At 44.0% G+C, this 27,751-nt stretch overlaps 1 protein-coding gene across 2 annotated transcripts; it reads left to right on the plus strand.

Annotated features, from left to right (window-relative positions):
- The first annotated feature begins 1,879 nt into the window (after nt 1–1,879).
- On the plus strand, nt 1,880–23,142 carry MAP3K8 (mitogen-activated protein kinase kinase kinase 8). Of its 2 annotated transcripts, none has more exons than XM_080917020.1 (8): nt 1,880–2,069; nt 5,816–6,173; nt 11,916–12,083; nt 14,297–14,558; nt 15,459–15,565; nt 20,123–20,275; nt 20,815–21,061; nt 22,177–23,142. In XM_080917020.1, the coding sequence occupies exons 2-8, from the start codon at nt 5,838–5,840 to the stop codon at nt 22,305–22,307; spliced, it is 1,404 nt and encodes a 467-aa protein (XP_080773146.1). In that variant the 5' UTR covers nt 1,880–2,069; nt 5,816–5,837; the 3' UTR covers nt 22,308–23,142. The 2 variants fall into 2 exon arrangements, with proteins under 2 accessions (XP_080773146.1, XP_080773145.1); XM_080917019.1 differs by lacking the exon at nt 1,880–2,069 and adding an exon at nt 2,276–2,395.
- Nucleotides 23,143–27,751: the final 4,609 nt, after the last annotated feature.

Consider the following 27,751-nt stretch of genomic DNA (forward strand, 5'->3'; position numbering starts at 1 on the left):
GTGATAGGGGATTGTGGAAGGGTAACTAGGAAAAAGGATAACATTTGCAATGTAAATAAATAAAATATTCAATAAAAAATGTCTGAAAGTTGCCAGGTATAGTGATGCATACTTTTAACCCTGGCACTTGGGAAGCTGGTTTCTTATTTCAAGGATAACCTAGGCTACAGAGTGAGTTTGGAGACCAGCCAGGGTTGCACAGAAAAACCCTGCCTCAACAACTATATATATTGAGAGAGAGAGAGAGAGAAAGAGAGAGAGAAGAGTCTGAAAGTAAGTTTTCTAATTCACCCCACAACATAAAATCAGTGTTTGCTTAAAGCAAAAGCAGCCAGTTTATTGATGTACAGCTGTACTGGAGAGCCTTCTGCAGGGAACTCAGAGGCTCACTTCCTAAAATATGAGTGGTATAATGAGCTCATCCAAGGGGCGGGGCATGGCGGGGTGTGGCTTCATGATTCTATTTTTAAAGTGTTTATAAGCCCATCCTTTATTGCTTAAGTCAGCAGACAAGGGAGAGACAAATCTCACGTAGCAGGTAGAGAGGCAAACTCTTGTACTAATGTGGGTTTCTGAAAAAAATCTAAAGAGTAGCAGTACTTTCGTTTCAACAGAGACTGGAAAGATTAGCTCTCTGGCCAGTTCTCAAATCCAAGGAGTGATGCTCCAGGACAGCCCAGTAAGGCTGCTTTCGCAAATCCTGGGCTGCTTGGTTAGTGCGGGCTAGGCTAGCTAGCTCTCTGTGAGAACAGAAAGGTCATGTCGCCCAGAAGGGGAGCTACAGAGATTCCTGTAACCACCAATGTACGTCAAGTCACACAATGCTCTCACATTTAAAGTAATTGCAGAAGGGCCGGACGACTTTCCTTGCCAAGTAAATCTAGTCTTGGTTGCATGCACCTTAAGGTTCTATAACTCCGTTTCTGACCCCAGCTTTCTTTCTGTCTTACTCCTGCCAGAAGTTTCCTTAGGATATCCTTGAAGGGGAATTCATTTTTTCCACAGAGGGATCATGGAAAGATCATCTTAAGGGGTGTGTTGAACCTGGTGAGGACGGATGAGCCTGGGGATTGTAAAGAGCAGAGCAAGCAAATCAGTTGTGGAGGCGCTGGCTTCACCACTCAGCCTAAGACACCCCCCCCCCCCCCAGGTCTCATCAGTGGGATGGACATTAGATCAAGGAGACCTCTCTTGTTCTCTGGGATCTTGCAAAGTACCTGGCTGCTAGTGAATCTTGATGTGGGTTGGGGGTGGGGGCAGCATTTGGAGGGAGGAGCAGGATAAGCGGTGCCTGGAGTTCTTGAAGGCACTTTTCTGATAGAACTTCCTTTGGGTCTCACCTTCAGTAAACTTTCTAACAAAGGAGCAAACCCCCTAGATTATTACCTGGAGCTAAGAGCCAGGGGGGTCCTAGCCGGCAGTTCTAATAGTGGAACTGTGTCATCGAACAACTGGTTCTAGGAAACTAAAGATCAAAACTAGTTGGGCTAGCAGAGAATACCACAGGCGACTTTTGCCGAAACTTTAAGTACAGCCATGAAGTGAACCAGGGCGAGACCAACGCTGGCTGCTTGCAAACCTCCCACAGCGACTGAGAGAGCCCATCCTCCAGGCAAGTCCTGGGGAGGATCTGGAACCACCAATCCCAGTCGGGAGGACCCGCTCTGACCACAGATTGGGAGCACTTGCACGGGAGGGGTGGATCCTCACCGTCGCCCCGCCCGATCCCGCCTCCATCCCCACCCCGCGCCCCGGGGCCTGAGGGAGGGAGGACGGAATTTCCCAGCGCGGGGGCTCCCACGTCCTGGGCCAGCCGTCAGGCCCTTTCTGTTTACGGAGAGAAAGGGGAAATGGAAAAGGCGGGGAGGAGGCTGGCGTCGGTTGCGCCGCCCAGGGGCCGGTTCAGACGCCGAGAGTCAGGGGCCCGCAGCGCACCGGTCCTCCACTTGCCAAACGCCCGGCCTCCGGTCCACCGCCCGCCCTCGGGACGCCCGCACGTCTGGCTCCCTCAGGCAGGCCACCCGCTGCCCACCGAGCCTGAGCTCCGGGCGGGCACCCGGCACACTCAGGTAACAGGGTTTGGGGTGCCCTGAGTGTGTTTAGGGGACGTCCCACCTGGATGCCCGGGAGTTCCCACTCTGAAACGGAGCGTGCCTCCCATCGGGGAACACTCGGGTGGCCCGCTGCAGGCAGGTATAGCTGGAAAGCACCTTGCGCAAGGCCGCGGGGAGGTGTGGACTCTCGGCTCCTCCCCCTTCCTCCTTCTTCCCGGATCCCTGGTGACCAGTCAGTGCCGGCCTGGGCTGTGGCGGGGGACAGGAGCACCCGCACTCACCGCGTCTCCTGCGGGGGAGGACGCTGCCTGGACAGCTTGCACTCTGGTTGCTGAGCCTGGGTGAGTGCAACTTGGAGGCTGAAGGACCCCACTCTGGTCGCTCAGTTGCTAGGCTTCTTTTACCATAAGCAAAGTTTGCTTATTTTAAGGGGTCAAGTGGGTGGAGAGGGAGTTGTGGGAAACATATTTAGGACCAGAAGGAAAGCAAAATCAGTTTATTGATAAAATGGAGGTCGGGAGGAGGTGTGTGCAAAGCCAACAAACTTGCTTATCATTATAAGACTTCTGCTGAGGCACCCAACTTTGATGGGTTGAGGTTTGTGTGTTCTGATCCTTAAAGACTTTATCCTATAGTAGAATAGGAACAGGGGACCTGAGACATCTTGAAATTTTGAACAAGAGTGGATTTGATTCTGCAGGGCTAGAAAGCATGTTTGTTGGGACTTTCCCAAAAGAAAAATATATTGAGAGATATGTCCTAAAGAGCAACGGGTTGTTTCAACGTTGGGGGGGGGGGCATCCCTTTTTTAAAATGGGAACTATCACAGGCATCATCCCACATTGCAAGGCAGAATATCAAGACCTTATGTAGTCTGCATTTACTTGCTGGGCAACTCGAGGTTCATTTGTGTGAATGTTAACAGCCCAGAACCTTACATTCCTGCTTTTAATTTTTATAGCTGCTTTCTGAAATAATTTGAAGTTAATTTCTAGTTTTGAAATGTTTAATTACAAAAAAAGGTCTCTGACTGCATTTGGAATAACTGTCTCTAAAACTGAACTAACTCTCCATCCTGCTAGGGCATACAGGTTTTTAGTGAGGATTTTTTTTTTTAACCTGAGTCTGGGATCAGACATTTTAAGCTGAGCATGTTTGTCACTAAACTGGAGTGCCTTCACCATGCACAGAAAGGGGTACTGGTCTTGTGTAGCTCAGAAACCATTAGCTGGTGTGTGGTCTGTTTAGTTGAGCCTGGAGGGTGTAGGACCTTTTCATGTTCCAGAGGCTATTGGGGCATCTGGGTTGCTGGGCAGCAGATCTTTGTGACAAGAACCTCTCAGGAATTGAACAAGCTCTATAGAAAATTTCAGAGTTAAAGACCCCTCCACCTCCCTGTCCTTCCCACTCTCTGTCTTGTCCCCATATAGCCGAGTGTGCGTGTGGGTGTGTGTGTGTGTGTGTGTGTGTGTGTATGTGTGTGTGTGTGTGTGTGTGGTGTGTGGTGTGTCCATTCGGTGTATATGTGTGTGTGTCTGATTTTTTTTGGGCTTTAAAGCCTATAGGAGCACACATTTTGTTCAAGCCTTTCTGCAGGTTTAAAAACCCCAAACTGGCCCCTCGTTTCTAGAACAGTGCCATAACTTGGAACTGTTTAGCCCCCCCCCCCCCATCTTTCTTGAGTCACGAACTTTATTGCTTTGTCAGGTCATTTATTTGTCAATTCAGTTTGGAGCCTTTACCAAGGGGGGGCCTTAAAGCCAAATGTTTTTTAACTTCTGTTTTCCTAGTAAATTCTACAGTTGCAGAAACTGCAACTAATGGTTGTGTGAAACTGAGGTTAAAGGTTCTCTCTTCTATCCACTTGCAAGGCTTCCTGTGTAGCTTGACAAGTTGGGGACTTGAATCACCATCTCCCTCAGCGATGTGTAAGACGTCTGGGAAGGCACACTGTGTGGACCACAGTCTAGATTTAAGTGTGGTGATAACATCAGTGGACATTGAGGTCTGGGCTTGCCTTCCCTCTGTGTTTCAGCATAGACTTTAAAAACTTACCAGTCTGGGGAAGCGGGAGTCAAATTAAACTAGCAGACAAGAAGGAGGCCGGCATGGTGTCCACTGACCTAGGTCTACATCCTAGTGCTTGGCACAGCTTAACTTACTACACACCAGACACTAAGTAGTTTCTTTAATTGGATGGTAGGTACTGTTATTATCTCTACCTTGCAGCTGAGAAAAATCCAGGTGCTGAGAGATTGAGATACTTGTTCAACCATCTCATAGGTGGAGAGGTTGGTGGTGAGGTTTGGACATAAGGACAGGAGTACTTTAATGTGGGATGGATGCTGATGCTCTCTTCAGTCACCATTGTACATCAGAAGCACATGACTTGATCATGTGTGCAGATGCCCCTGGTGGAAATTTCCAGGAACTTTGAACTGAAGCTCCAAGTTGATACAGGTGTGTGGCTTTGGCAGAGTTAATACTTTGTTACTTTGTACTTGAGTATCGGAGTAATGTATGCATGTGTACATGCTTGTTTGTGCATGTGTATACACACACACACACACACACACATATATGTAACAGGTGTCCCTGCATAGTGCATACGAGTGCTGGTCCCAGCTTACGTTTTGACAGAGATCTTTCATTAAACTTAGAGTTCATGAGTCTGGTTTAGAGTTGCTAGCTCTGAGCTGCCTGCCTTTATGCTTCCAGCACTACAGTGCCTACTAAGTGCCTGGTGCTTTCACAAACCTGACCTATCTTCCAGAGAGGCTTAAATCAGACAGGTTTTGAAATTGGCTTAGATCTCGTAGATGCTCTTATTTTTTTTTCTCATTTGTAGTGGGGTGGAGTTATCTCAGGACCCAGAGGAATAGCATCACTTTTTATTGTCACTTTTTTACCAGCTTGCTTGACTTCTTTTGTCACCTACATTTCCTAAGTGTAGCACCTGACCATGTGGGACTGAAGTGTCACTTTGGCTGGTGAAGTCAGTAGACCTTCACCCGTGGTTTGGTCTTCCTGGGCTCTTTCTCTCAGCCTGTCTAGGTCTGTTGATATGGGTATTGAATTAGCTTTTTGGGACCCTCAAGATGTGTGCTTTGTGCTATTTTAAAAAGGAGTTCAGGTGTCAGGAGGGAGCTGTGACTCACAGGTCAATGAGTCACCTCTCTGATACTTGTTTATCTTTGGCAAATCTAGGATCCCAGCTCCTGCCCCCTTCTACAGAGTCATTTAATTTCTTCCCACCAGATTTTCCCACAAGTTTAACTTTTTACCATTTTATACATTCCGATTAAACTCTGTTTTTACATGCTTTCTTCTCTCTTGGGACTTAGCTTGTTTGCCGAGTTAGTTCCTGAATTCTAGTCAAGTGGTTCTTTTTCTTTCAAGCCACACTGAGCTTGGCCTGAGGGCGGGGGTAATGAAGTTGTGCGAGGTCAGTAATTATAAAAAGCTGGAACCTCAGTCTTTAGAGAGCCCCCAACTGCTCTCTGCTGTGTTTGTATTTAGTGAAAGTTTGTTTTCTGTGACTAAAGGCGATGCCAAAGTGAGTGCCTCCTAGGCCTCAGCATCTCAGGTTTCCCTTACAAAGGGAGCTGGTCCCTTTGAACTTGGCACTGTCCACTTGAATCCATGTGTGTGAGGAAAGAGGAATCCTGTTATGCACAGAGGCACAGAAGAGCAGATCCCCAGGCCCTTTGGTCTCCAATGCAAACACATGGTAAAAGAAGTGTTTGTGTTTCCTTCTGTAGACTCCTCAGCAGCACCACAGTGATGGAGTACATGAGCACTGGCAGTGACGAGAAAGAAGAGATTGATTTATTGATTAAGCACTTAAACGTGTCGGAAGTCATAGACATAATGGAGAACCTTTATGCAAGTGAGGAGCCAGCAGTGTATGAGCCCAGTCTGATGACCATGTGTCCAGACAGCAATCAAAACAAGGAACATTCGGAGTCGCTGCTTCGGAGTGGCCAGGAGGTGCCCTGGCTGTCGTCTGTCAGATATGGGACTGTGGAGGATCTGCTTGCATTTGCAAACCATATCTCTCATACAACAAAGCATTTTTATGGACGTCGACCACAAGAGTCTGGGATTTTATTAAACATGGTATGTTTCTTTTCATCAGTTGAGTGCTGTGTGTTCAGCTTTGCTGGTGTGGCTTCACTGAATTCACAGTGGCATTGAACTTGACTTAGAATGGCTGCCAGATACATGTTTTAAAGAATGTGGTTACTGGTAAAAATCACCTCTTTCTTAAAAATGGGAAGGAGATCCTCATGCACGTTCTATTGTGGGGGCCTGTAATTTGGTAGTGGTCCTATGAAGAAGCAATCAGGAATATACTTTGTTTACTATAGGGCATGTAAGGTAAGCACTGAACTCCTAACGATACCCTCAACGCTTACAGGTTTATTTTGACAATTCACTTAAAGGCTCATTCATTATATACATGAAAGAGAGGGTTTTAATTGGAGTTCACCAGTCAATGGACAAATAAATGTTGTCTTAATAATTTTGAAAACGGAATTATTTTCTCCTCTTAACACCTTTGGTTAAATTTGGTTCTTGTAGAACCACAGGTGGCGAATACCTATCTGCAGATTCACTCTCTTTAAGTGGCAGTGACCCACAGTGATGGAGTTGCTTAGTCATCCCAAGTATGCAGATAATCCAAAAATATTGTGTCAACTCTGTTGCCACAATAGCTGGTCAGGTGGAATGGTTAGGTGTGTCTGGCTTTCTGTCAGGTCCTTATTGTGTCAGAGGTGAATATGTGGGCGGTGGTTAAAAGGGGATCTAATTTTGTAAAAAGGACAGTTTGCAAAGGAGTAGGCGTTAGGTTACTAACATGCCTGTTGGTAGAGATGGCTGTTTGTTGCTTAGTGTGCTGGCACCATGGCCCATGCCGGGTAAGCTCTTCCCAGAGAGCCTGAGTTAGGACAGAGGACATCACAACCATAACAATAATAATAATAATAATCTTAATTGTCTCATTTATTTAATGAAAAGTAACACAGTAATTTAGGTCAGCTCTGAAGGGAGTTGTTTGTCAACTGTGTTTGGCTCAGTAAGAAGCAAGCTGACATGTTGCATAGAGGTGTGATTTCCTTTGGTGTGGGTCTACCACGCTGCATTTAACAGTGAACTAAATGCTTCACCGGTAAGATATGACTTCATTCTTTAAATAGGAATTCATCATTTGATGCAGTAGCCATATCTGGTTTTCTTGGCTAGAGGAGTGTGCTTCAAAATAATGCTTGTGGACCATGACAAATGCAGTGTTGCATGCATCCCTTTCATTTTCTCACATCTTTGATAAATGGAGACAAGCAGAACAAACTAATCGTCCTTGCTTGTAAATATATAGAGACCTGAGTGTGCTTGCCTTCATGGAGGAGAGATGGACCATGGTCCATGTTCCCAGGGAATACTGGGATATTTTAGAGACTCCCAGAAAGTGGTTTCTTCCTTCTCCTTAGAGGTAGAGCCAGAAGAGCTAATGGCCGGAAACTGCAGTCATTAGAAGGACATACAAATTTGACCAGCAAAGGTGCAACTGAATGGTTGTCATTCCTTGCTAAGGAGCCCATGCTCAATGCATGAGCAAATCCAAACTAAAAAGCAAAGTTACGGATCGAAGATACCATAAAGGCAGGGCTCTTGGTAAAAAGCACTTGTGTTTTCCTTTAATGCTGGAGAATACAAAATATAAGGCAAGAAGACCAGAAAGAATGGCGATGTTAGGAAACAGTATCATTTACGGGCGCCTGGACCCATCTCCATCAGGCCTGGGGGCTGGGCCTCTTGGGACTGTGTTTGCCTTTCCTGATACTGGCATTAAAAATGAAACTGTTCCCTATAGCTGGTGGCAATCTGTCATAGCTGTGTGCCTCACAAGTGGTCTCCAGTCAGAGCTGGTGTGGCATAAGGGCCATAGGTGTGGCTTTTAACCCCGTTGACTCTGGCATGGCGCCTTCTGTGAAACCATCTATCTAGTCAAGAGTTTTTTTTTCTCATCCTTCATCTACAGACTTAGCAGAGCTCTGTGCCACTTTGGGCTAGCTTTACTGTCTCTTATCTCTCTGCGTTAGAGAATTAGCTGCCACCTAGATTGGGCCCATAGTAAAATGTGTCTGTAAAAGCTTCCAATAAAGGAATAGAAACCTTTCTTTACCCACCTATTCATTTGCTAGCCATACCTGGACATCCACGGTGCAGCTGGCTATTCTAGGTACTAGGCAGAGTTCTGATAGTCTGTGCCCACAGGGAGCTCACTGCTTGGTGCTGCAGGGGGCAAGTGAGCAGGTAATAAAACAGCACATACTCAGCCACAGCAGACCTATATTCTGACAGCTGTGGGAATGCTTAGACAAGATTTCTCACAGGGGAAGGAAAAAAGGAGGATGCATACACGCTTTCAAGAGGAACTGGTGCCCATAGCAAGGTATAAATACCACGTTGGAGCCAGCTAAATGAAGAGTGTTTTCAGTGAAGGAACAGCATGTGCAAAGGCTCACAGGTATAGAGACCTGCTGTGTTCTGACTGCCAGCACACATAGTACTGCAAAGTTAATTAGACAGGACGGAGAACTACAAATTAAAACAATAACCCAAAGCACAGGCATGTTGGCTGGTTCTTCCCAGGTGTGTATTCATTTATATGCATGATGCTTCCCTTAAAATAGCCTATATTAAAGATTACACTAATATCCAACAGAACCCAAGGATAAAAAAGTACCAGGACTAGCCTAGGTACTGCTCTGTGTCAGATTGCAAAGTTATTTATAACCAGTTCATGTGTGATCTGGAGTGAAGTAAAAAAACAAGTCCCCAGGCATCTAACCCCCAGGGATTGTATGTAGATTCCCTCCCCCCCCCCCAGCCCACAAAACACACCTTCCCCTGGATTCGTTCACTCACAGTTACTGGTGTGGCATTTGGAATGGTGATCCTCTTGGGGTTGAAGAGTTCAACCCTCCACTTGGTGCTTGAACCAGGCATTTCACGGTACTGGTGGAATATTCTGGTTTGTTCTTCTGAACCTGTTGGGAAGAACTATCTCATACCACGTTCAGTGCTGCATTTGTTAAGTTCTGACTATAAGAAAGTTTCTTTTAATATATAACCAAATTCATCTCTGACACCCCCACCTTAGATTCTACTCTGTGCCCTACTCCCATCCCTGTTACTATGTATGATACACCTTTGAAATGAAAATTCTTACTACCTGTTTTACTAACGAGAACCTGAGCAAAGGAATTCATTTATGTCCTACAAGGGTAGGAGAGATGTAGCTTAGCCTTTCTTTTAGCTTATCTGTTTCGGTGGATTTAGCCTGGAGACCACTCCTACTGCAAAGAAACTGGGTCACACAGCTTGCTCAATAAAATACCTAAGAAATGTTCTCAGGTACTGCCTGCTGTGTGGTTTAGTATAGAAATGAGTCTCTGAATGAGAGACGAGATGTCATACGTCGAGTATCTGCCCCGGAAAGTGACTTTGGTACACTGGAAAACTGGGCTCTGCAAGGTTGTTTGGAACCCTAGAAAGCGGAAGTTAAAGATAAAAATCCATGCCAAACCCAAGCAGGAAAGACATGGAGTTAGGAAGAAAGCCAGGAATGCTGTCAATTGCTCACTGGCTGGGACTCGGGCCTCACTGGGTGAGTGTGGGCTTTGAAGAACTGAGTCTGCACCCTAGCGTGGCTTTAATTACAGCCTCTGGAACCCCAAAGGCTGTTACACAGAGAGTGGGCACTCTGGCATTAGGCAGAAACAAGTGCAGAACCGAATTCTGGCATCAGTTGGAGAGTTGCTTCACCCCTTGGAGGCAGCCTGAGCTATGCATTGGAAAGAACAATAGAATGTAGCTCAGGCTGGCTGTAGACTTTAATGAAATGATGCAAAATAAATAAGTAAGTAAGCACAGGTTGTTACTCAGCTCTGGGAGTGTAGTGGCCGATTTTCCCCTATGTCGCCCCCCCCCCCCAGTAGAATAAGAGGGGTGGAGTTAGGTCATAGCATACTTAGTTTGGTACAAAGCCAAACTTTCACGAACATGGGTTAAACCCTGAGATGGTTAACTAGAGCATTATGTGAATGACAAGAAGGAAGGGGACCCCAAGAAAGTATTGCCAGGGCCCTTGCTCTGTGTAAATGTGGAAGAGACTACCACCACAATCTCCTCAGCAATGTGGTCTACAGTGACAAGAGGCAATGCTTCTTTGGAGAGGTGGCCATCCTATTTTAAGTGAGGTAAGACCATGGTCTCTATTTCTTGGAAGGATCTGTACAGAGTTCCACCTTAGCAAAAGCAGTTTTAAATTTAGTGATTTTTGCATACCCTAGTATTGGGTTGTTGTTCACTTCCTTTCCTGGCTAACTGTGGAGCTAAATTAGCAATGGTGGAGAATGAGTGAGCAGCCCTTCGGTCTGCCTCTAATGGTGAGTGGACATCTAGTTGCATCTACAGTTGCATCAAGTGCTTGTTCTTCTTTCATGGGATAGGCTTAGGGGCTCCACATTCTCTTCAGCTCTTAGGGCAGCCCAATACTCTTCCATTCCTAAGTCCTGGAGTGATGTCTTCGGCCACAATATCATGAATCACACCAAGGAAGCAGCTATCATTTTAGGAGACTATCCCTCAGAACGACCTGTGGGTCACAAGCCCATAGGGGTTGCATATTAGATATCCTGCAGATTAGATAGTAGCAAAATTATAGTTATGAAGTATCAATGAAGTAATTTTATGGTGAGGGTCAGGGATGTCACCACAATATGAGGAACTATATTAAAGTGTCAGAGCATTAGGAAGGTTGAAAGCCACTGCTTTAGGCGTTTTTTTAATTTGAATTAGGGTATTCAGTTTTATTTATGTATTTATGTATTTATGTATTTATGTATTTATTTATTTATTTATTTATTTATTTATTTATTTAATGTTCTTCCCATGGAGCCCTAATTGACCTAACCTTCACTATTCTCTTGCCTCTGCCTTCTCAGTGCTGGTATTTCTGGAGTGTCCCACCATCCTCTCATTCCGCATTGCTCTCAGGATATAGCTCTTGATGTTTTGAAGGGACTGGTTTTATTCTTGTTCTTTGCACCAAAGCATGTTTTGCTTGCTCTTTATGTATGCAGTGCTGGACTTCAGTCCCAGTACCTTATGAGAACTAGACAGGTGCTTTAACTACTGAGCAACACTCCAAGCCCCGGATCTACTTGTTCTGAGAGACCTGATCCTGATTTTTGCTCATAAACCCTTTGAGGTCTGAGCCCACCTATCTCTGCTTGTGACTGCCTCCTCAGCACCAAGCCCATCCCAGGGCACATAGTAGGCATGCATTAAATTAAGCAAGGAAGCCAAAGAGAAACAACTCTGCCCTTCCTTGTTTATGTAGCATTGTTAACTCATGACTGGTATTGCTGGTTCCACAGTTCTCCCTGAGCCTCAGTTAATTTCCACGCTGCTCTCTCTGTGTGCATCCTGGGTGAGTAACAGCTAGGCAGACAAACAGGTTAGTGCATTTTAATAGAATCAAGTCAACCTCCAGGCTGGGGTGCAACCTTCATTTTCAGTCTTTGGGTCACTGTCGTCAGACTCCTTAGATAAATAGTTTTTCAACTTCTGTTTGGCAGCTAACTACTCAGAAGCATTTGGAAATATGAGCAGGTTGGACCAGGAACTTGTGTTTGTTAAAAGCTTTCTCTGGCTTGCTCAAGTTCTAAATATAGCATGCAATGTCAGAATTACATACCGAACAACTTTACAGAAGGGATGTGCATAAGAGTGTTTCAAAAATAGCCTCTGTTGAGTAGGTCTCACCTCAGCATCTGTATTTCCTTACAGGTAATCAGTCCCCAGAATGGTCGCTATCAAATCGACTCGGATGTTCTCCTTGTCCCTTGGAAGCTAACTTATAGGAACATCGGCTCTGGTTTCGTTCCTCGCGGGGCCTTTGGAAAAGTGTACCTAGCTCAAGACATGAAGACAAAAAAAAGAATGGCATGCAAACTGGTGAGTGCAGCCACACTGTGTGTCTGACTTCCTGCCTTAGGGTTATTTACCCTCACACTGGGTTTTACCTAAGGTTCCTACCCCAAAGTGTCTGTCATTTTTGGGGTGACATGTGGCCTGGGACCATTTAGCTCCTTCATCTTTACTTAGGAATCTTGTAGCTTGTAATCTAGTTAAAAGAGCATTTTGGCAATGGCTTAGATAACACCATCTCCCTTAGATGGAAGTAGTGGGAACTTGCCTGAGATGGGAGATATCAGCTACTGTCCCCTGGGGAGGGGTCCATGGCAGGCAACAGAGACTAGGAAGACAGGGTGTTCCTGAGGACTGCAGAATTATAGGGCTGAATTCAGTTGTACCAGTTGCTAACATAACCCCATCCCTTATTAAGCAATGACTGTTTAAAATTAATACATCGATACTTCAGAGGCCTGCTAGGCAGACTGGCAGCCGAGAATGTGCACATCTGGAGTGGCCCAGTAACTCACTTAATGATACCCAGCAGAGGTATGTCCATTTGTGGGATTATTCGGGGCTATTTCATTTGAGCACTGTTTGCTGAGGGAGCGTTCTGAGAACGGCGCAGATGCCGGCAGCTGAATTTTTATGCTCTGGAACACTAGATCACAAAGAGAAGGAATGGCTTATAAGGTAGTATGTCTGCATCTCAGAACCTTAAGCTCAGCGAGCTAGAACAAAATGAGATCTATGCGGCTTTACTTCTGTTGAGAACAAAAACAGAACCACAGATTCATCTGCTAGACACTGTGATCATGGGGGACCCTTGGAACATAGTGACTGGGAAGAGTCGGGGATTCCTGGTGGAGTCTGGCATTTTTAGTTTGGTTGGGAATTGCAGCTGCAACACTGGACAGTTCACTGGATTTGGCATCATTTTAAAGTGTGATGGAGTTAAATAGTATTTTCTACCCTTTCTGCGCTGCTTGGAGTTGCTCTAGGCCCTCACTCACCCACAGCATGTGCTTGACCACCAGGCTGCATCCCTGGCCCCATGTTCACTCTTGATTTAGCAGAAAAGTAAAATAAGGAATAGTTGCCAGAGGACATGTTTCAGTCTCCCAAACTACCCACAAGACAACAATGTGTTGTCTTTTATTTGCTCTTTCATCAATTTTAGTCCCATCACTTGGGAGATAGAGGCAGGTGGGTCACTATGAATTCAAGGACAACCTGGTCTTCATAGTGAGTTCCAGGCCAGCTAAGGCTACATAGAACCACCCCATCTCAAAGAAAACAATGAAAATTAAAAATCCTGACTAGAAAATCTGTTATGGAAAGGAAAACAAAACTTATAGTAAGCTATTCGAAGCATTTACCTAGAGGGATCCTTCCAAACTGTAAATTATCTGGATATGCTTTATAAAAATTGGTGACCCTGTGTGGTAATTTTTAAATTCTACTCCCAGTGCATGGGAGAAATGGCTTTGTGAGACTGTTGTCCTTTTAGTATTTGTTATGTTCAAATATTTAAGGGGAGGGCTTTTCTTAAGAAAAATCAAATGTACAATTACAAATCCCAGACACGCTCAAAAGGATGGAGGCTTGTGGCTCGGAGTCACCTTCTGTGAGATGATCACCTTCAGGAACTAATTTTTCCAGATGTGTGCACAGTGTCATTTGAAAACAATATTGGAAGTTCTACGATTTTCCTTCTGTCTCTAGCACAGCATTAGGAGACACTCTAGAATATCTCCTCTGCAAATACTACCTCTTCGCACAGTTCTTACTGATGGAGGCCTGAGCTTTCTTGGGATGTAGAGATGAGTGAACACTTTTTTTTTTAAGGCTTGAGTCTGAACTGGTCAAGGGACCAGTGACTTCATGCTATCACACAGCGAGGTAAAATATTGAAAAACACAGTTTCTAGGAGCCGTGGAGATGAAAGGCATCAATCATAGGAAATTCTTAGCTTGGTCAGTATTTTGAAACCTTGTTTGGATTCCTAAACTCTAAATGAAGTGAGTTTTCTCTTACCTTGTTTTTTTAATTTCTAAAAAGTCCATATCTAAAGATGACATGATGTAGAAGTGGGTCTGTGGAAAACATTTCTTGACACCATAGTGCCCTGGCAAACACATTAAAGTGTCCTTGCGTTATTTTGGCTTCTGGTTCTCGGGTTGATCCATATTATCTGGTGTTTGTTTTATCGTCCTGAGGTTGTTTAGACCCTTGCCCCTGTTTTGTGTTGCTAGATCCCTGTAGATCAGTTTAAGCCATCGGATGTGGAAATCCAGGCCTGCTTCCGGCATGAGAACATTGCCGAGTTATATGGTGCTGTCCTGTGGGGCGATACTGTCCATCTCTTCATGGAAGCCGGCGAGGGAGGGTCTGTTCTGGAGAAGCTGGAGAGCTGTGGACCCATGAGAGAATTTGAAATTATTTGGGTGACGAAGCACGTTCTCAAGGGACTTGATTTTCTGCACTCCAAGAAAGTGATCCACCACGATATTAAACGTGAGTAGTGGGCATCTGCCTTGCTGCTGTTTAATGGGGCAAGTGAGATGCTTTAACCCAACAGCACTTCAGCAGCAGGCACAGAGAAGGAAGCCCAATTGCTAAGAATGATAGTCATCAGAAGGGAGGCTGAGGACTGGAAACTGATACAAGGATCATGACCACAAGTCTTTTGGGTGTGGTGCCCCTGTCCTTGTATTGTGATTTAAAAACAGTACAGCTCTGCAGCTCTGAGGATGTAGTTTAGTGGTAGAACTTCTGCTTAGCCCATAGGAGGCCCTGGGTTTGATCCCTGCCCCCCCCCACACACACACACACAGAGAGAGAGAGAGAGAGAGAGAGAGAGAGAGAGAGAGAGAGAGAGAAAGAGATAGAGAGAGAGAGAGAGAGAGAGAGAGAGAGAGAGAGAGAATATAATGCAAGCAAATAGGCATATATTTTTGAGTAGCAAATATCCTCTTAACTTTGAGCCATAACTTGGCAACAATTCATTAAACAATCTCTTTAAAAAAACTAAATTGTTAGAACTCAGATATAGTATAGAAATAAACCAAAGAGACTCACTATAAATCTTCAGTACCTAGTGCTGAATTGGACAAACACAGCTTTGATCAGGAAAAATATATATATATTTTTCCTAACAACAGTGTCTTGATAGTAGATGCATTCATCTTATATTTTGAGGCCAAAGCCTTGAGCTTTCCTGATGGCTGTAGATCTTCTTACACCCACACTGGCTGGGTGCCTGACAGGTCTCAGGTGGTTTTCACCTGACCTCTCCCCTACTTGTCTCTTCTGGGTTGAATTTCTTTCTGTTCTGATTGGAACTTGCTGTTCTATATGAGGTTTTCATGTTGGGTTAGACTCATTAACTCACATTAAAAACCCCTCTCTTTGCAGCTAGTAACATTGTGTTCATGTCTACAAAAGCCGTTTTGGTAGATTTTGGCCTGAGTGTTCAAATGACAGAAGATGTCTATCTTCCCAAGGACCTTCGGGGAACAGAGGTAATTAATTGTATTGGTATAAAAATTGTTACTGTCTTGTTAAGAATAAAAGTGATGGTCTGGGCATGCTGTAGTAAACAGCAAGGAAGGGGGCAAAATGGAATGATCATTGTCACCAGAACAAGTTCATTTTACTTTTTACCTTTAGACTTTAAATATGCATTGTTATATTTATAGATATTATTTATAACTATGTTTATATATACAACACAAAGCACTTACGGGCATTCCAGTGCCAAAACAGAGGACCAGTTGAACGTTCCTAATCCAATAGTCTAGAAATCTAGGCAGGAACTAGAGAGATGTCACTGAGCAAAGTGCTTGCTACACAAGCCCAAGGACCAGAGTTCAAATCCTGAGAACCCACATAAAGCCAAGTGTGGTAGTCCTAGTGTGACTGTGGGGAGATCCAAGTAAACAGAAGTCTCCCCCAAAGTTCACAGGAGAGTAGCCTGGCATACAGGGCTATGAATAAGAGATCCTGGCTCAAGGTAAGAAGTATAACATGTGCAGTGTTGTATATATACACATACATATACACATATACAGACAGACAGACAGACCAGGTGAAAAAAAAGAAGCACACAAATGTATTGAATATTCTAAAACATGAATTCTCAAATCTGAGATGGTTTTGATTCTAAGCTTCTCAGTTAATGAATACCCATAATTCATCTTTAAAATGGCTAGAGAACAATAGTCAACTTATAGTTCACTTAGCACTTTAAGTGAATTATTTCTTTCTTAAAATTATTGTGTGTAAATACTGCTATTATAGCGAATAGGTGACTGCTGTATCCTATTTTATAAAAGGACAATTGGAGAGATTGTAACATGGTGCCTGAAGATACCCAAGTTACCAGCGAACCTGATCCTCAACTCTTAGAGAATGAGGATTTTGTTTCTTATTTTCTAAGAATTCGGGCTCTAAATTCTGGGTGACTTTTTAAACAGAACTATACATTATTACATATCAAATTGTGATGATATGTAATAATGTATAGTTCTGTTTAAAAAGTCTTTGATCAGTATGTCTTTCCTGCCCTGGCTGTTAGCATTTACTGAGAACTAGCCACCAATGCCTGCCCGTCTTTCAACCCAGGATAGCTTAAGCTTGGAGTTCTGGACACAGACACACCCTGTTTGAATCTGTAGTGATACAATGTAACTAGTCAAAAAAAAAAAAAAAAAAAAAAAAAAAAAAAAAAAAAAAAAAAAAAAACCAAACCAAACTAAAACAGAAACAAAACCAGTGTAACTAGTCTGCCAGTCCAAATCTCAGCTCAATGAGAAAACCCTGGGTCTAAACAAGTTCCTATGATTTCTTTGTTTTAATTTCTGTAAGATAGACCTCACTATATAGCCATGCCTGACCTGGAACTCATAATCCTCTTGCCTCAGCCTCCCTGGTACTGAGGTCATACTAGCTCCATAAGCCTCTTTTAAATTAAAGAATGTTTGTTTCCTGCTTAAGAGAGCTTTGCTACAGTAGAAAGTCCTATCAGACTTAATGCTCAGGACATTGTCTTTGGAAGGCGTCTCAGCACTTTTTGGCATTAGTCGGGAGTGCAGTTCTGGGACATCCCACCCTTTTCCCTGGAACCAGTTTGAGAAACAAAACTATTTATGGTATTAGAGAAAAAAATACCTTTTGCTTCCTGGCAGTGCAGTCAAGTTGAAAATTACGCAATGTTGGGGAAAATCTTGAGTGTCTGGGATTCTCCACCAGGATTGTTGGGTATAGAGTTACAGATCTTGGTCATCAGTAGAGTTTCTTTTTATTTGAGTTTGGGATAGCTCAGGCTGGCCTCAAATGCACTGTATAGCCTAGGCTGGCCTGTACTCAGTATCCTCTGGCCCCTGCCATTTGTGTGCTTATTAGAATTATGGGCATACATTACACCCATCTACCATCCGAGTAGTATTTAGATGAAGTATTTTCAGCAATGCTAATTTCCAGGTATTTAGTATAAAACTGGTCCCGATGTCTCTTCTTATTCCCCACCCCCATCAATTACCTCCCTTGTACTGTCTGCACAGTGCTCACAAATGGAAATCTGATTGTGATTGCAAAGGATAATGAAGTCCTGATGCAAACTTTCAGCAAGTCTGCTTTTACTCCTTATACGGAAGAGCAAATTGGATATTACTAGCCAGGCAAGTAGGCAGGTTTACTTCCATTAGGATATGTGATTGTTCCTCTGCTGAGAAGGCAATGTCAGTTTCAGATTTCTGCAGTACAGTTTACAACTTCAGACTGTACCTCTGGATAGCGCTCTCTCTGTCTGTCTCTTTCCCTCCTTCCCTCTCTCCATCCATATACAAAGTGTTAGTAACTTGAGTGTTATACTGTAACAGGTCATACATACGCAGAGTTAATCTAGCACATATTTACTGGTTTTTAGTTAGACTATTCAGAGGGGGAAATATGGGAAATATAAATAACATACCAGAATTACTTTGTTGTGATTTTTTGTTCTTGATTTTTTTAAATAGTTCTTACTTTCTTCTAAGTCTAGTATTAACTTCTGTAAGTTAACATATAATGGCCATGTGTTCATGCAGGCATTCCATGGCAGCCTCTTTTCCTTGCTACAAGGCACAAGGCCTCAGCTCTGACTTCAAGTTCCCCTGAATTCACTCATTCCTGGGGCCGGGCGGGGGATATTTGACAACTCTGGGACCCGTGCTGTCTGTTTTGTCCCAAGCCTTCCAGGCAGCCAGCCCAAAGATAGCCTGTTCTGGTTTTTTTGAGAGCTTGAAGAGAAAGAAACACTGAGCTGGAAGGGCCTGCAGTCAGCTCAGCATGGCCGGCTGCCAGCTCCAATCATAGGCTGGGAGTGTGGGCATAGAGCATTATGGCACCGCCCATATATACATTTGCTTCATCCCTACTCTATATCACAGAGGGATAGGAGGCAGGCATCACTGACAGTAAGCACATATTTCTTAGCTACATTTGATTATGGTTAAGTGCCGACAGGAATTCCACTCTTCTTGGCTGGCTGGCTGTCCATGTGTAACTTCATGTTGTTCACAGGGTACAGAGTTGAATATTTGATTTTTAATTCTAAGATTGAAATTGCATTTATTTAAAAAGTGAAGAGACACATACTGTGCACTGTCTGCAGAGAAAGTGGCTGACCATGGTACTCGGCTGCAGCTGGCTTGCTGTGGGCAGACGGAAGTGTGTTTTAGGGAGGAGTTGAGCCTGCTAAGATGGGGAAACTGGGCAATTCCCCATTTTTTGTAAGCTGGTTTTCTACTTATTCATTCAGAAATAAATTCTGAGAACACCCTTTCCCTTTCTCCATATTCACACAACAGCATAAAACCTTTTTAAAGCGAAAGACAGGCTGAACTTTGTACCTGAAGGGCTTGGGGCCTGGGGTGGTTCATACTTTTGACCCTTCCTCTCCTCTCCTGACCTCTCCTGTCCCTGCCCTATCTCCCCTTCCTTCCCTTTCCCTTCACTTACTTTATTCTGTTTTCTTTCCCTCTCCTATTCCTGCACTTACTCTTTTGTTGTTGTTTGATCTTGGAGCATTTGTGTGTTGGTAGTGGTGTGAAATATCCTGAGTAGAGACCCAGGGTTCATTAACCTAAAGGACACTCAGCAGGCTGTTCTAAGTGTGGCTGTGTCCTTACTGTGGCTGGTCATATGAGGGCAGACATGGAATTTTCCGCTCCTGGCATTATCCAGCTCAAAAGCTTTTGATTTTGAAGGGCTTTGTACCTTTAAAAGTTATGCAACTTGTATTGTTAAATAGAACACTAGTGCTCTGCATCTATGACAGCGCTTCACCCTGTGTCTGTGACAGCCCTAACCCTAACTACAGATTATTGGTGACCAGGACTTTCTTTAACCTTTTCATCTTAAATTTAGAAAAGTGAAATTTAAAGAAACTATCCCTACTTACTCAGCATCAATTAGGGAAATCAAATGCAAACTATTCTGTATTTTATTTATTTTTATCTCAATTTTTCTTGAGGGGGGACATGGTCTCTGTCTGTAGCCCAGGTTATCCTTGAGCATGGCTGAGAATGTGCACACTCTTTCTGTATCAGGCATTAGCTATGTAGTCACTGGGGTGCTCTTGGTAGGTATAAATGACTCACTAGGCCTTTCCCCTGCATTACACTTTATTTTTCTAGGTTCTTCCCATCTAATCCATTGATGTAAAAACCCTGCAGGATTCTGCCACCATTTGGCAATTAAATGTTAAATGGGAGAATTATAGGTGTAATCTCAGCTAAATCTTGGGGTTTGTAACTGAAACACATCTACAGAACTCAGACCAGCAGGAGTCAGTAGGTTCAGGGAAAGAGCTGCCTTTTTTCATACTGCAGTGATGGCTCCATCCAAACCATCCTGACTCCAGAGAACGTGTTCTAGAGAACATGTTGGGATTTTCCTTGGCTTGAGGGAAATTGCAGTATCATTCCCTCTGAAAGCAAGGGCACGCAGAAAATACCACAAAGGCAAAGAAAGGAACCAGCTTCTAGAACTAGACAGGAAGAAAGGCAGACAAATGTAGCTCTCCTTATCTTTTTCAGATATACATGAGCCCTGAGGTGATTCTGTGCAGGGGCCATTCCACCAAGGCAGACATCTACAGCCTTGGAGCCACTCTCATCCACATGCAGACAGGCACCCCACCCTGGGTGAAGCGCTACCCTCGATCGGCCTATCCTTCCTACCTGTACATAGTAAGTGAGAGTCAGCTGGGCTAAGTATAGTGACTGCCACCACCTCATACTAAGAGATGGGGTGATGGGAGAGTTGTTACCCGGGAGAGGTGGCTGCCAATTCTGTTACTGCTGTGAAAGGCTGTTCAAATGCAAACTGACTGAAATGAGGAGACAGAGTTTATACGCTACCCCATCGTGTGATAAGACACACTTAGAAGCATCAGATTCTGAAAACCTGTCGGTTCATTTTAAAAGAAGAAAATACAGGAGTATTGCTTTCTGTTCCCCTCCACCTCCCTTTGCTTTGCTGACTAGCCTTGCACAGGAGAGAGCATGGGAGCAGGCAGATGCAGGTATTCCCCTGCTGCTGCAGCCACCTCTGGACCCCCACAGGAAGCTTTAAGCCAAAGCCAATGTAACCACCCCTAGGAAGTTGGAGAGTGTTGGCGAGGTCACGCAGTGGGCATGGGTCTCTCACACAGTGGGGCGAGGGTCTCTCCGAGCTGTTCCTGCTAAAGGCTCCACCTCATCTGTGCTGACACAGTCGTTGTTGGCAGATTCACAAGCAGGCACCACCCCTGGAAGATATCGCTGGTGACTGCAGTCCAGGCATGAGGGAGCTGATCGAAGCCGCCCTGGAGAGGAACCCCAACCACCGCCCCAAAGCAGCAGACCTACTGAAACACGAAGCCCTGAATCCCCCAAGAGAGGACCAGCCACGATGTCAGAGTCTGGACTCTGCCCTCTTTGAACGGAAGAGGCTGCTGAGCAGGAAGGAGCTAGAACTTCCTGAGAACATTGCCGGTAGGACACCGTGCATGTGTGTGTGTGTGTGTGTGTGTGTGTGTGTGTGCAAAGCTCTGATGTGGATCATGAAAGTACTTGCCTCTGTAGTGTGTGGGGGGTGGAGGATGAAAGTCGTGCGTGTGTGCATGCATTCCTGTGTTTGTGTGTGTGTGTGTGTCTGTGTGTATACGTGTATGTATGTTTATATGTGTGTATGTGTGTATGTGTATATGTGTGTATATGTGTGTATGTGTGTGCACACGTGTGTGCATGCATGTTCTCGTGCTTATGCACATGGAGGAACCAGGCACATCTCTAGAAGTTAAAACAGGAAGATTGACCAGATGGTAGCACAATGTAGTGACCCCTTACCTAAACGAAACAGAAAGGGGGTGACTTCATGAGTATCATGCAGTATCTTCTGATAAACTGAAGAAAACATTCAGGAAACTCTTTGGATCAGCTCCCCCATCACCAGAACTCTAGCCAGTTTCAGTGTGAGCTAAGTTAACACAGTCTTGGATGTTGTTGCCTTTGATCGGCATTATTTGAAACAGAGACTATCCTTTGACTTTAGAAACAAATGAAGAGTGTTGGCCTGTGGTCAGCGATGGGTGGGCTTCTGGGTAAATTCAGCCTTGGATGGGAGTGGTGAGGAAGTACTGGGTCTGATGCCACCTTGCTCTTTTGTTTTCTGCTTGATATATCCACGTTGGCTATGAATCCTTCCCACCTAGGAGAGCCAGTGTATCCCAACCCCCAGTCCCTGAGCTTGGAGAAGACTTCTATTCACTCACTTAGGCTCAAAGTTAGGTCAAGCCTGGAGTTCCTGCCTTTCTTTACATCTGTCTAATTTTTCTATATCTAGTGGTGGAAAAGGAGGCACTGAAAAATATGCCAGAGTTTCTACTCCATTCCTTGTCTTCGTTGACCCTCCATTTGAACCCTGTGATCTATGTGCTATTCCATAAGTAACCCAGGGTGTTTTTAAGGCCATCTGTGTCAGAGCCATAGCTGGAGACTGTCTCTTGAGCCCCACAGGGTTGTTCCTTAGCAGAAGGGACATGGAGTTGTTACTTGCTGGGCTGTCCGATCATTTATGTCACTTTTCCCCTTCCTTGTTGCTTCTGCAGATTCATCATGCACAGGTAGCACCGAGGAGTCTGAGGTGCTCAGAAGACAGCGTTCCCTCTACATTGACCTCGGTGCTCTGGCTGGCTACTTTAATATTGTTCGTGGGCCACCAACCCTGGAATATGGCTGATGGCTGGCTTTGTTGGCAACAAAGCAGGATTGATCTTTCTCTCCTGGATGTTGGTTTTGCAGACCTTACACAGCAGCTCTGGATAGTGAATTTTACCCCGTATTTTTAGGGGGTAAGGAGGCCTCTAGTGACACAGGAATGTCACAGACATGCCCCCTTTTGTGAAGCTACTCTGGCATGTTCCAGAGCCCAAGGTTCTCATTTCTCAGGTGGTGGGACTGGACAGAAGGAAGTGGCAAGCTCAGGGAAGGATTGTTTTTGGTGACAATTCCATTCACTTTGCACTTTGATGGGCATTTTAAAAAAGTGGCCCTCACAGGATAGTAACCTAAAATTCCTATTCTTGGTTCTTATTTAAGCATGAACTCTTCATTCAACTCAGAAGACCTGATCTGTGTATATATTGGTGTGTATTATATGGTAACTCTTTGAGCCTTGGGTGGTAGAATCTAGTGTAAGTTTAATTAATTGTGTTTTAGGTGAATAGAACAACTTTAATATTACAGCAATACACTGGACTAGGGTCTCACAAATGGCTGATTTACTCAGAGCCACCCAAGAGCAGGCCACTAGTGACAGTTTCTGTTATGTTCCTATGGAAACACTTTGTACTGTACATGCTATGCTTAATACATTTAAAACACGATGTTTTAAATGTGGACAGAACTGTGTAAACCACATAATTTCTGTACATCCCTAAGGATGAGAAGTGTGACCTTCAAGAAAATGGAAACGTTTGTAAATTCTTGGTAATGCTACCTTTGTAATTAATGAAACTATTTTCTTTAAAGTGTTCGTATATTAAAATAGCATACTGTGTATGTTTTATTCCAAATTCCTTCATGAATCTTTCTTATATATATGTATATATATATATATTAACATTGTAAAGTATGAGTATTCTTATTTAAAGTATATTTTTACATTATGTAAATGAACACCAACATTTTAGTCCAATGTGACTGGTCAAATAAACCAAACAAACTGAGTATTTTGTCTTAATTTTGGAGATTGTATATTTCTCATCTGGGTCACAGGGTTGAGATACATGTTGGAGGGAGGGGGTACATCTCAGTCACCAGAAGCTTTGCCACTCGCTGGCTCCTCAGCTGCTGCCATGGAATGCCTTCATACTGAATCAGTAAATGCTATACCTTGAGTGCAGACTTGCAAGCTAATTCCTCATGCATGCTAACACAAGTAACTAACTTGCTTGTGAGACAAGTAACATTCACCAAATTCCAGTGGAGACAGTGGAATGGGAAGGCACTCGAGACTTCATCCACTAAGTGAATAGGATGCGACCTTTCCTTATGTGTTGGATATAGTGCACCCTGTCTCTGTGTAGTAGTCAGAGTCCTAGCACTGAAAAAAATGCCCGAGGTACCTGGCTTTCAGGAATGAAAGGTTTATTAAACTTTGGTTCGAGGTTTCAGAAGTTTCCCTCCATGACTGCTTGACTCTGTTGCCTATGGGCCTAGAATGAGGCAGTATACCACAGTGGTAGTATACAGTGAAGAAGATGTGTTCACTCCATGGCTCCTGGAAGAGAGATGGAGAGAGAGGAGAGAAACTGGAGCCCAATATTCTCTTCAAAAATACCAGCCCAAACATTTAACTTTATTTCCCTAGGCTGCTCTATCTAAATAGTGCCATGGGCTGGGAATATGGCAAAGCGTACGCACACACACACACACACACACAATATTCATTTTTCTTAGTGAACAATTTAAGTTTTGTTTGTTTTGTTTTTTTCCTCAAAAGCCCAATGCAAGTGAAGGGTGGGGCCAGTGTTTGAGAGTAAACCTTTCTGACTCGAAAACTCAGGCCCTTCTTCAGTCTGCTGCTCAGGGAGGGATCATATGTAAGTGTTAAGACCATCCTGCTGTAGGAGAAGTTCAGCACACACTGTGGAATGCAATGACCTAGTTAAGGGCAGAGGTCAGAGTACCAAGAAACTGATGAAACTTCAGGCTCAGAACCCTTCACTTTTATGACCCCAGATGAGGCCTGAAAAGACATGGATCTGCCCTTGACTTAGAGGTTTGTATTAAGGGCATCTGAATGAAAAGGTCCCCTGGGATCTGGGAATGGAGGACATTTCTGTTCCATTATCCTTGAAGATCCCTTCTCTGAACCCACAGACTGAGGGCTGAAGAGTGGCCTTCAAAGAGCAACAAGATGGTCTTCTGAATATTTTAGGTTTGAATGAAAAGGAAAGGGCACACATATGCACATACATGCACACACACATGCACAAACACACGCCCACGCAAGTCCCCTCCTCCTCTCAGATTAGATATTTTGATTGTTGGTAAATCCAGATCTTGCCTACATCTTTATCTCCATAGAATAGACAGAGCCTGAAGAGTGCTGTAGAACTGCTCAAGACATCCTTCATCTCTCTGTGTGGACTTACCTGTAATTGAACTGGGATAGCCAGAAAGAGAAAACCATAAGAAAATTCATTCCAGTTTTCTTACTGAAACCCAAGAAGTACCTTTGTTAGGTCTGGTCAGAATGCAGGAGATAGCAGACTATTTGACACTTGCCTATCCAGCTTCCCCCCACTCCTGTTACATCCACCTAATCATCCTCTAGTATAGCACCTAAAAGTAACTGCAGGTTATTCCAGTATACACAAATTGGCGATTCTATAAAAGCAAACAAGCACACAGTAATACAATTTATACACACATATGTGTCCTTTTGATAGAGCACTTTCCAAATCTTACACAGAACTCAGCCTTTAGCATGAGTCTTCCTTTGTGGGAAAACTATCCCAATCATTCCTTCTGCATAGTGGGAGGCTCTAATTTTCCTTGTGAGTTTATTATTTCTTCTAAAACCTGGGGGGTAGTTGCATCTGGCCCCCGACTCACTTTTTTTAGGAAACAAAATTGGATGGCAAACAACTTACCAATCTGCCCCAGGTCCATTCTTAGTTGTTTAGAGAGCAGGGGTGGGAACCAGAGCCACTTGATTCTAACTGAAGGATTTTTCTAGCAGCATGAAGCATTGTTTTCTACTTACTGCTTCTTTCCTAATGTTTTTTGCCTGGGAAATCCCAGAGCAGAAGTAAGGCATTACACTATACTATGCTAACTTTAGGGTGGTGTTGATACTAGCTCTCTGGCTAGACTGACCAAGGTTCTCTTATAAGGACAGTGAAGGACTAGACCTGTCACCACTCAGTGTCACCAGGAGTAATTGAGAATTGGCCGGAGAAAGAAGCTAGGGAAGATAGGCTGCACCCAAATGATATTATAGAAATGATAGAGTTTGGGGATAGAAAACTAAGTCATGGCCTCCCCACTGAAGTTAGTGGAAAGAGATGAGAAACCATGTATGCCCAAGGGTCTCAGAGGCTGTGTGTGACACTCCATGGTCACACTCCATGAGCCAACTCAGCACTCAAGGATCTTGTCTTAAGGTTACTTTTGTTATTATGAAACACCATAACTAAAGCAACTTGGGAAGGAAAGGGTTTATTGGGCTGACTCTTGCATATCCACACTGTTCATCACTTAAAGTTAGAACAGGAACTCAAACAGGGCAGGAAACTGGAAACAGGTGCTGAGGCCATGGAGGGATATTGCTTACTGGTTTACTCAGTCTTCTTTATTCTAAAGCCCAGGACCAACCAGTCCAGGGTAGCACCACCCACATGGGCTGAACCCTCCCATATCAACTGCTAATTAAAAATATGCCCTACAGGCTTACCTGCAGCCTGATCTTAAGTAGGCATTTTCTCTATTGAGGTCTCCTCCTCTAAGATGACTCTAGCCTGTGTCAAGTTGATGTAAGACTAGCCAGCACATACCTTTTTGAGATAGCCATAATGGGGCATTCTAGTTCTATTTAAGAGAAAAAGAATCTCAGAACTCTATGAATTCGGCAATCTAAGGTCCTAATATTCTCAGAAGAATGCTCTTCCAAACTTGTTTCCCATTAGAGTTAGCAGGTGTGTATTGGTTTCCTTCCTAAGTTGCCTTGATTATTAAAGCCAGACTGTATTGCAGAGCCTAGATCCAGGCAGGGTTATGTTTGGGCATCACAGAGTTGGTTCAATTAGAAACAGTCAAAACATGCTTTGACTTCTTGTCCCGTGAAGCGTTCATTTTGCAAAGCCGGTGAACACCCTCAGAGAAAACGAACAGGTTCTCTATCAAGTGCATTATTTGTGACAGTCCTTAGCCAATAGAAGACAGAAGCTGCAAGAGGCTGGAAAAGCAGCTAAGACACTTGCTAGTACACAGTGGACCTGAGGTTGAGGTTCAGGTCTATCTGATTTCAAACTTTGGGGCCCTAAATAGTACAACTCCAAGAAATTTTTGGAGGAAAAGGAAGAAAGAAATTCTTTACCCAAACTTATTAAAGTAGGAATTCAAGCTGGGCAAAGGTGGCTTGGCTTGGTCTACAATCCCAGCACTTGGGAGGTTAAAGCAGTAAGATTGTGAATTTAAGCCCAGCCTGGACTATCTAGTGAGACTGTCTCAAAAACAACCAAGGAATGAATGAATGAATGAATGAATGAATGAATGAATGAATGAACATAAGAATGAAGTGGAGCTAACGTGTGTGTGTGTTTCATGGGGGTTTGGTTCCAGGGAAGAGAGGCTCAGAGCACAAGGCAGGGAGATAGACAACTGTAGAAGGAGATGTCACTCCAGTGAAGGGAAACAGGAAGGAGTTTTTCTGTGTCCCCTCTGTCATTTGTTAAGTGTTTCCCAGGAGTATTCTTTCCCTTGCCCTTTGGGATTTTGTCTGAAGACACCTTTGGGAAGTTTCTTGAAAAAAAAACAAAAAAACAAAACTAGTTTCCATGACTAAAGTTTATCACCTCATCTTTATGAGGGAAAATATGAGAGCCTCCTGGGACTAGTCATCTCTAGACAATGGAGCTTCTGTGGCTCCTGATGTCATGGTGGTAATGGTTGCTCTATATTAAACCTACTCGCTTGTGGGAAGGTGATGTGCTCTACAGGAGGTGGGATCTTTTAGGAGGAGTGAAAACACTTGGGGGTTGCCCTTGGAAAAGCACTGCACCACTACAGGTTCAAGACAGCAGAGCTAGGTGACCACAACCAAAACCTCTAAAACCACCTGCCAAAACAAACCTGGTGTCCTGTCACAGCAATGGAACTCTAACTGACAAGTAGTGTGAGCACAGCGTGGCTGGGTAGCCGGAGAAGCAGGGTAGGAAAATGACCACTATCAGGAAAGAATGAAGACCGTATTATAGAATACTACAAGGGTTGCTACTGATCCAAAAGAAGGGAAGGGATATAAGAAATACTGGCATCTACTTGGGGGCTGTATTTCGAAAGGTTTGGAAATAAAATAGACATCCCCTTTAGTTGCTATTAATCTTAGAGATGAAAGCATCATAAAATAGCACTTGTCTTGGGCTGAACCTGTCTAACTTTTAGGAAAAGGGGAAG

This window comes from Micromys minutus (assembly GCF_963924665.1).
Source record: "Micromys minutus genome assembly, chromosome: 5".
Lineage (NCBI taxonomy): Eukaryota > Metazoa > Chordata > Mammalia > Rodentia > Muridae > Micromys > Micromys minutus.

Bases quoted from the DNA above. Each gene is read 5' to 3' on its own strand.
- MAP3K8 (XM_080917020.1), top strand. From the start codon at position 5,838: ATGGAGTACATGAGCACTGGCAGTGACGAGAAAGAAGAGATTGATTTA. The intron at 6,174-11,915 runs GTATGTTTCTTT...ATTTCCTTACAG, and splicing joins CTGGGATTTTATTAAACATG to GTAATCAGTCCCCAGAATGG. The intron at 21,062-22,176 runs GTAGGACACCGT...TTGCTTCTGCAG, and splicing joins ACTTCCTGAGAACATTGCCG to ATTCATCATGCACAGGTAGC.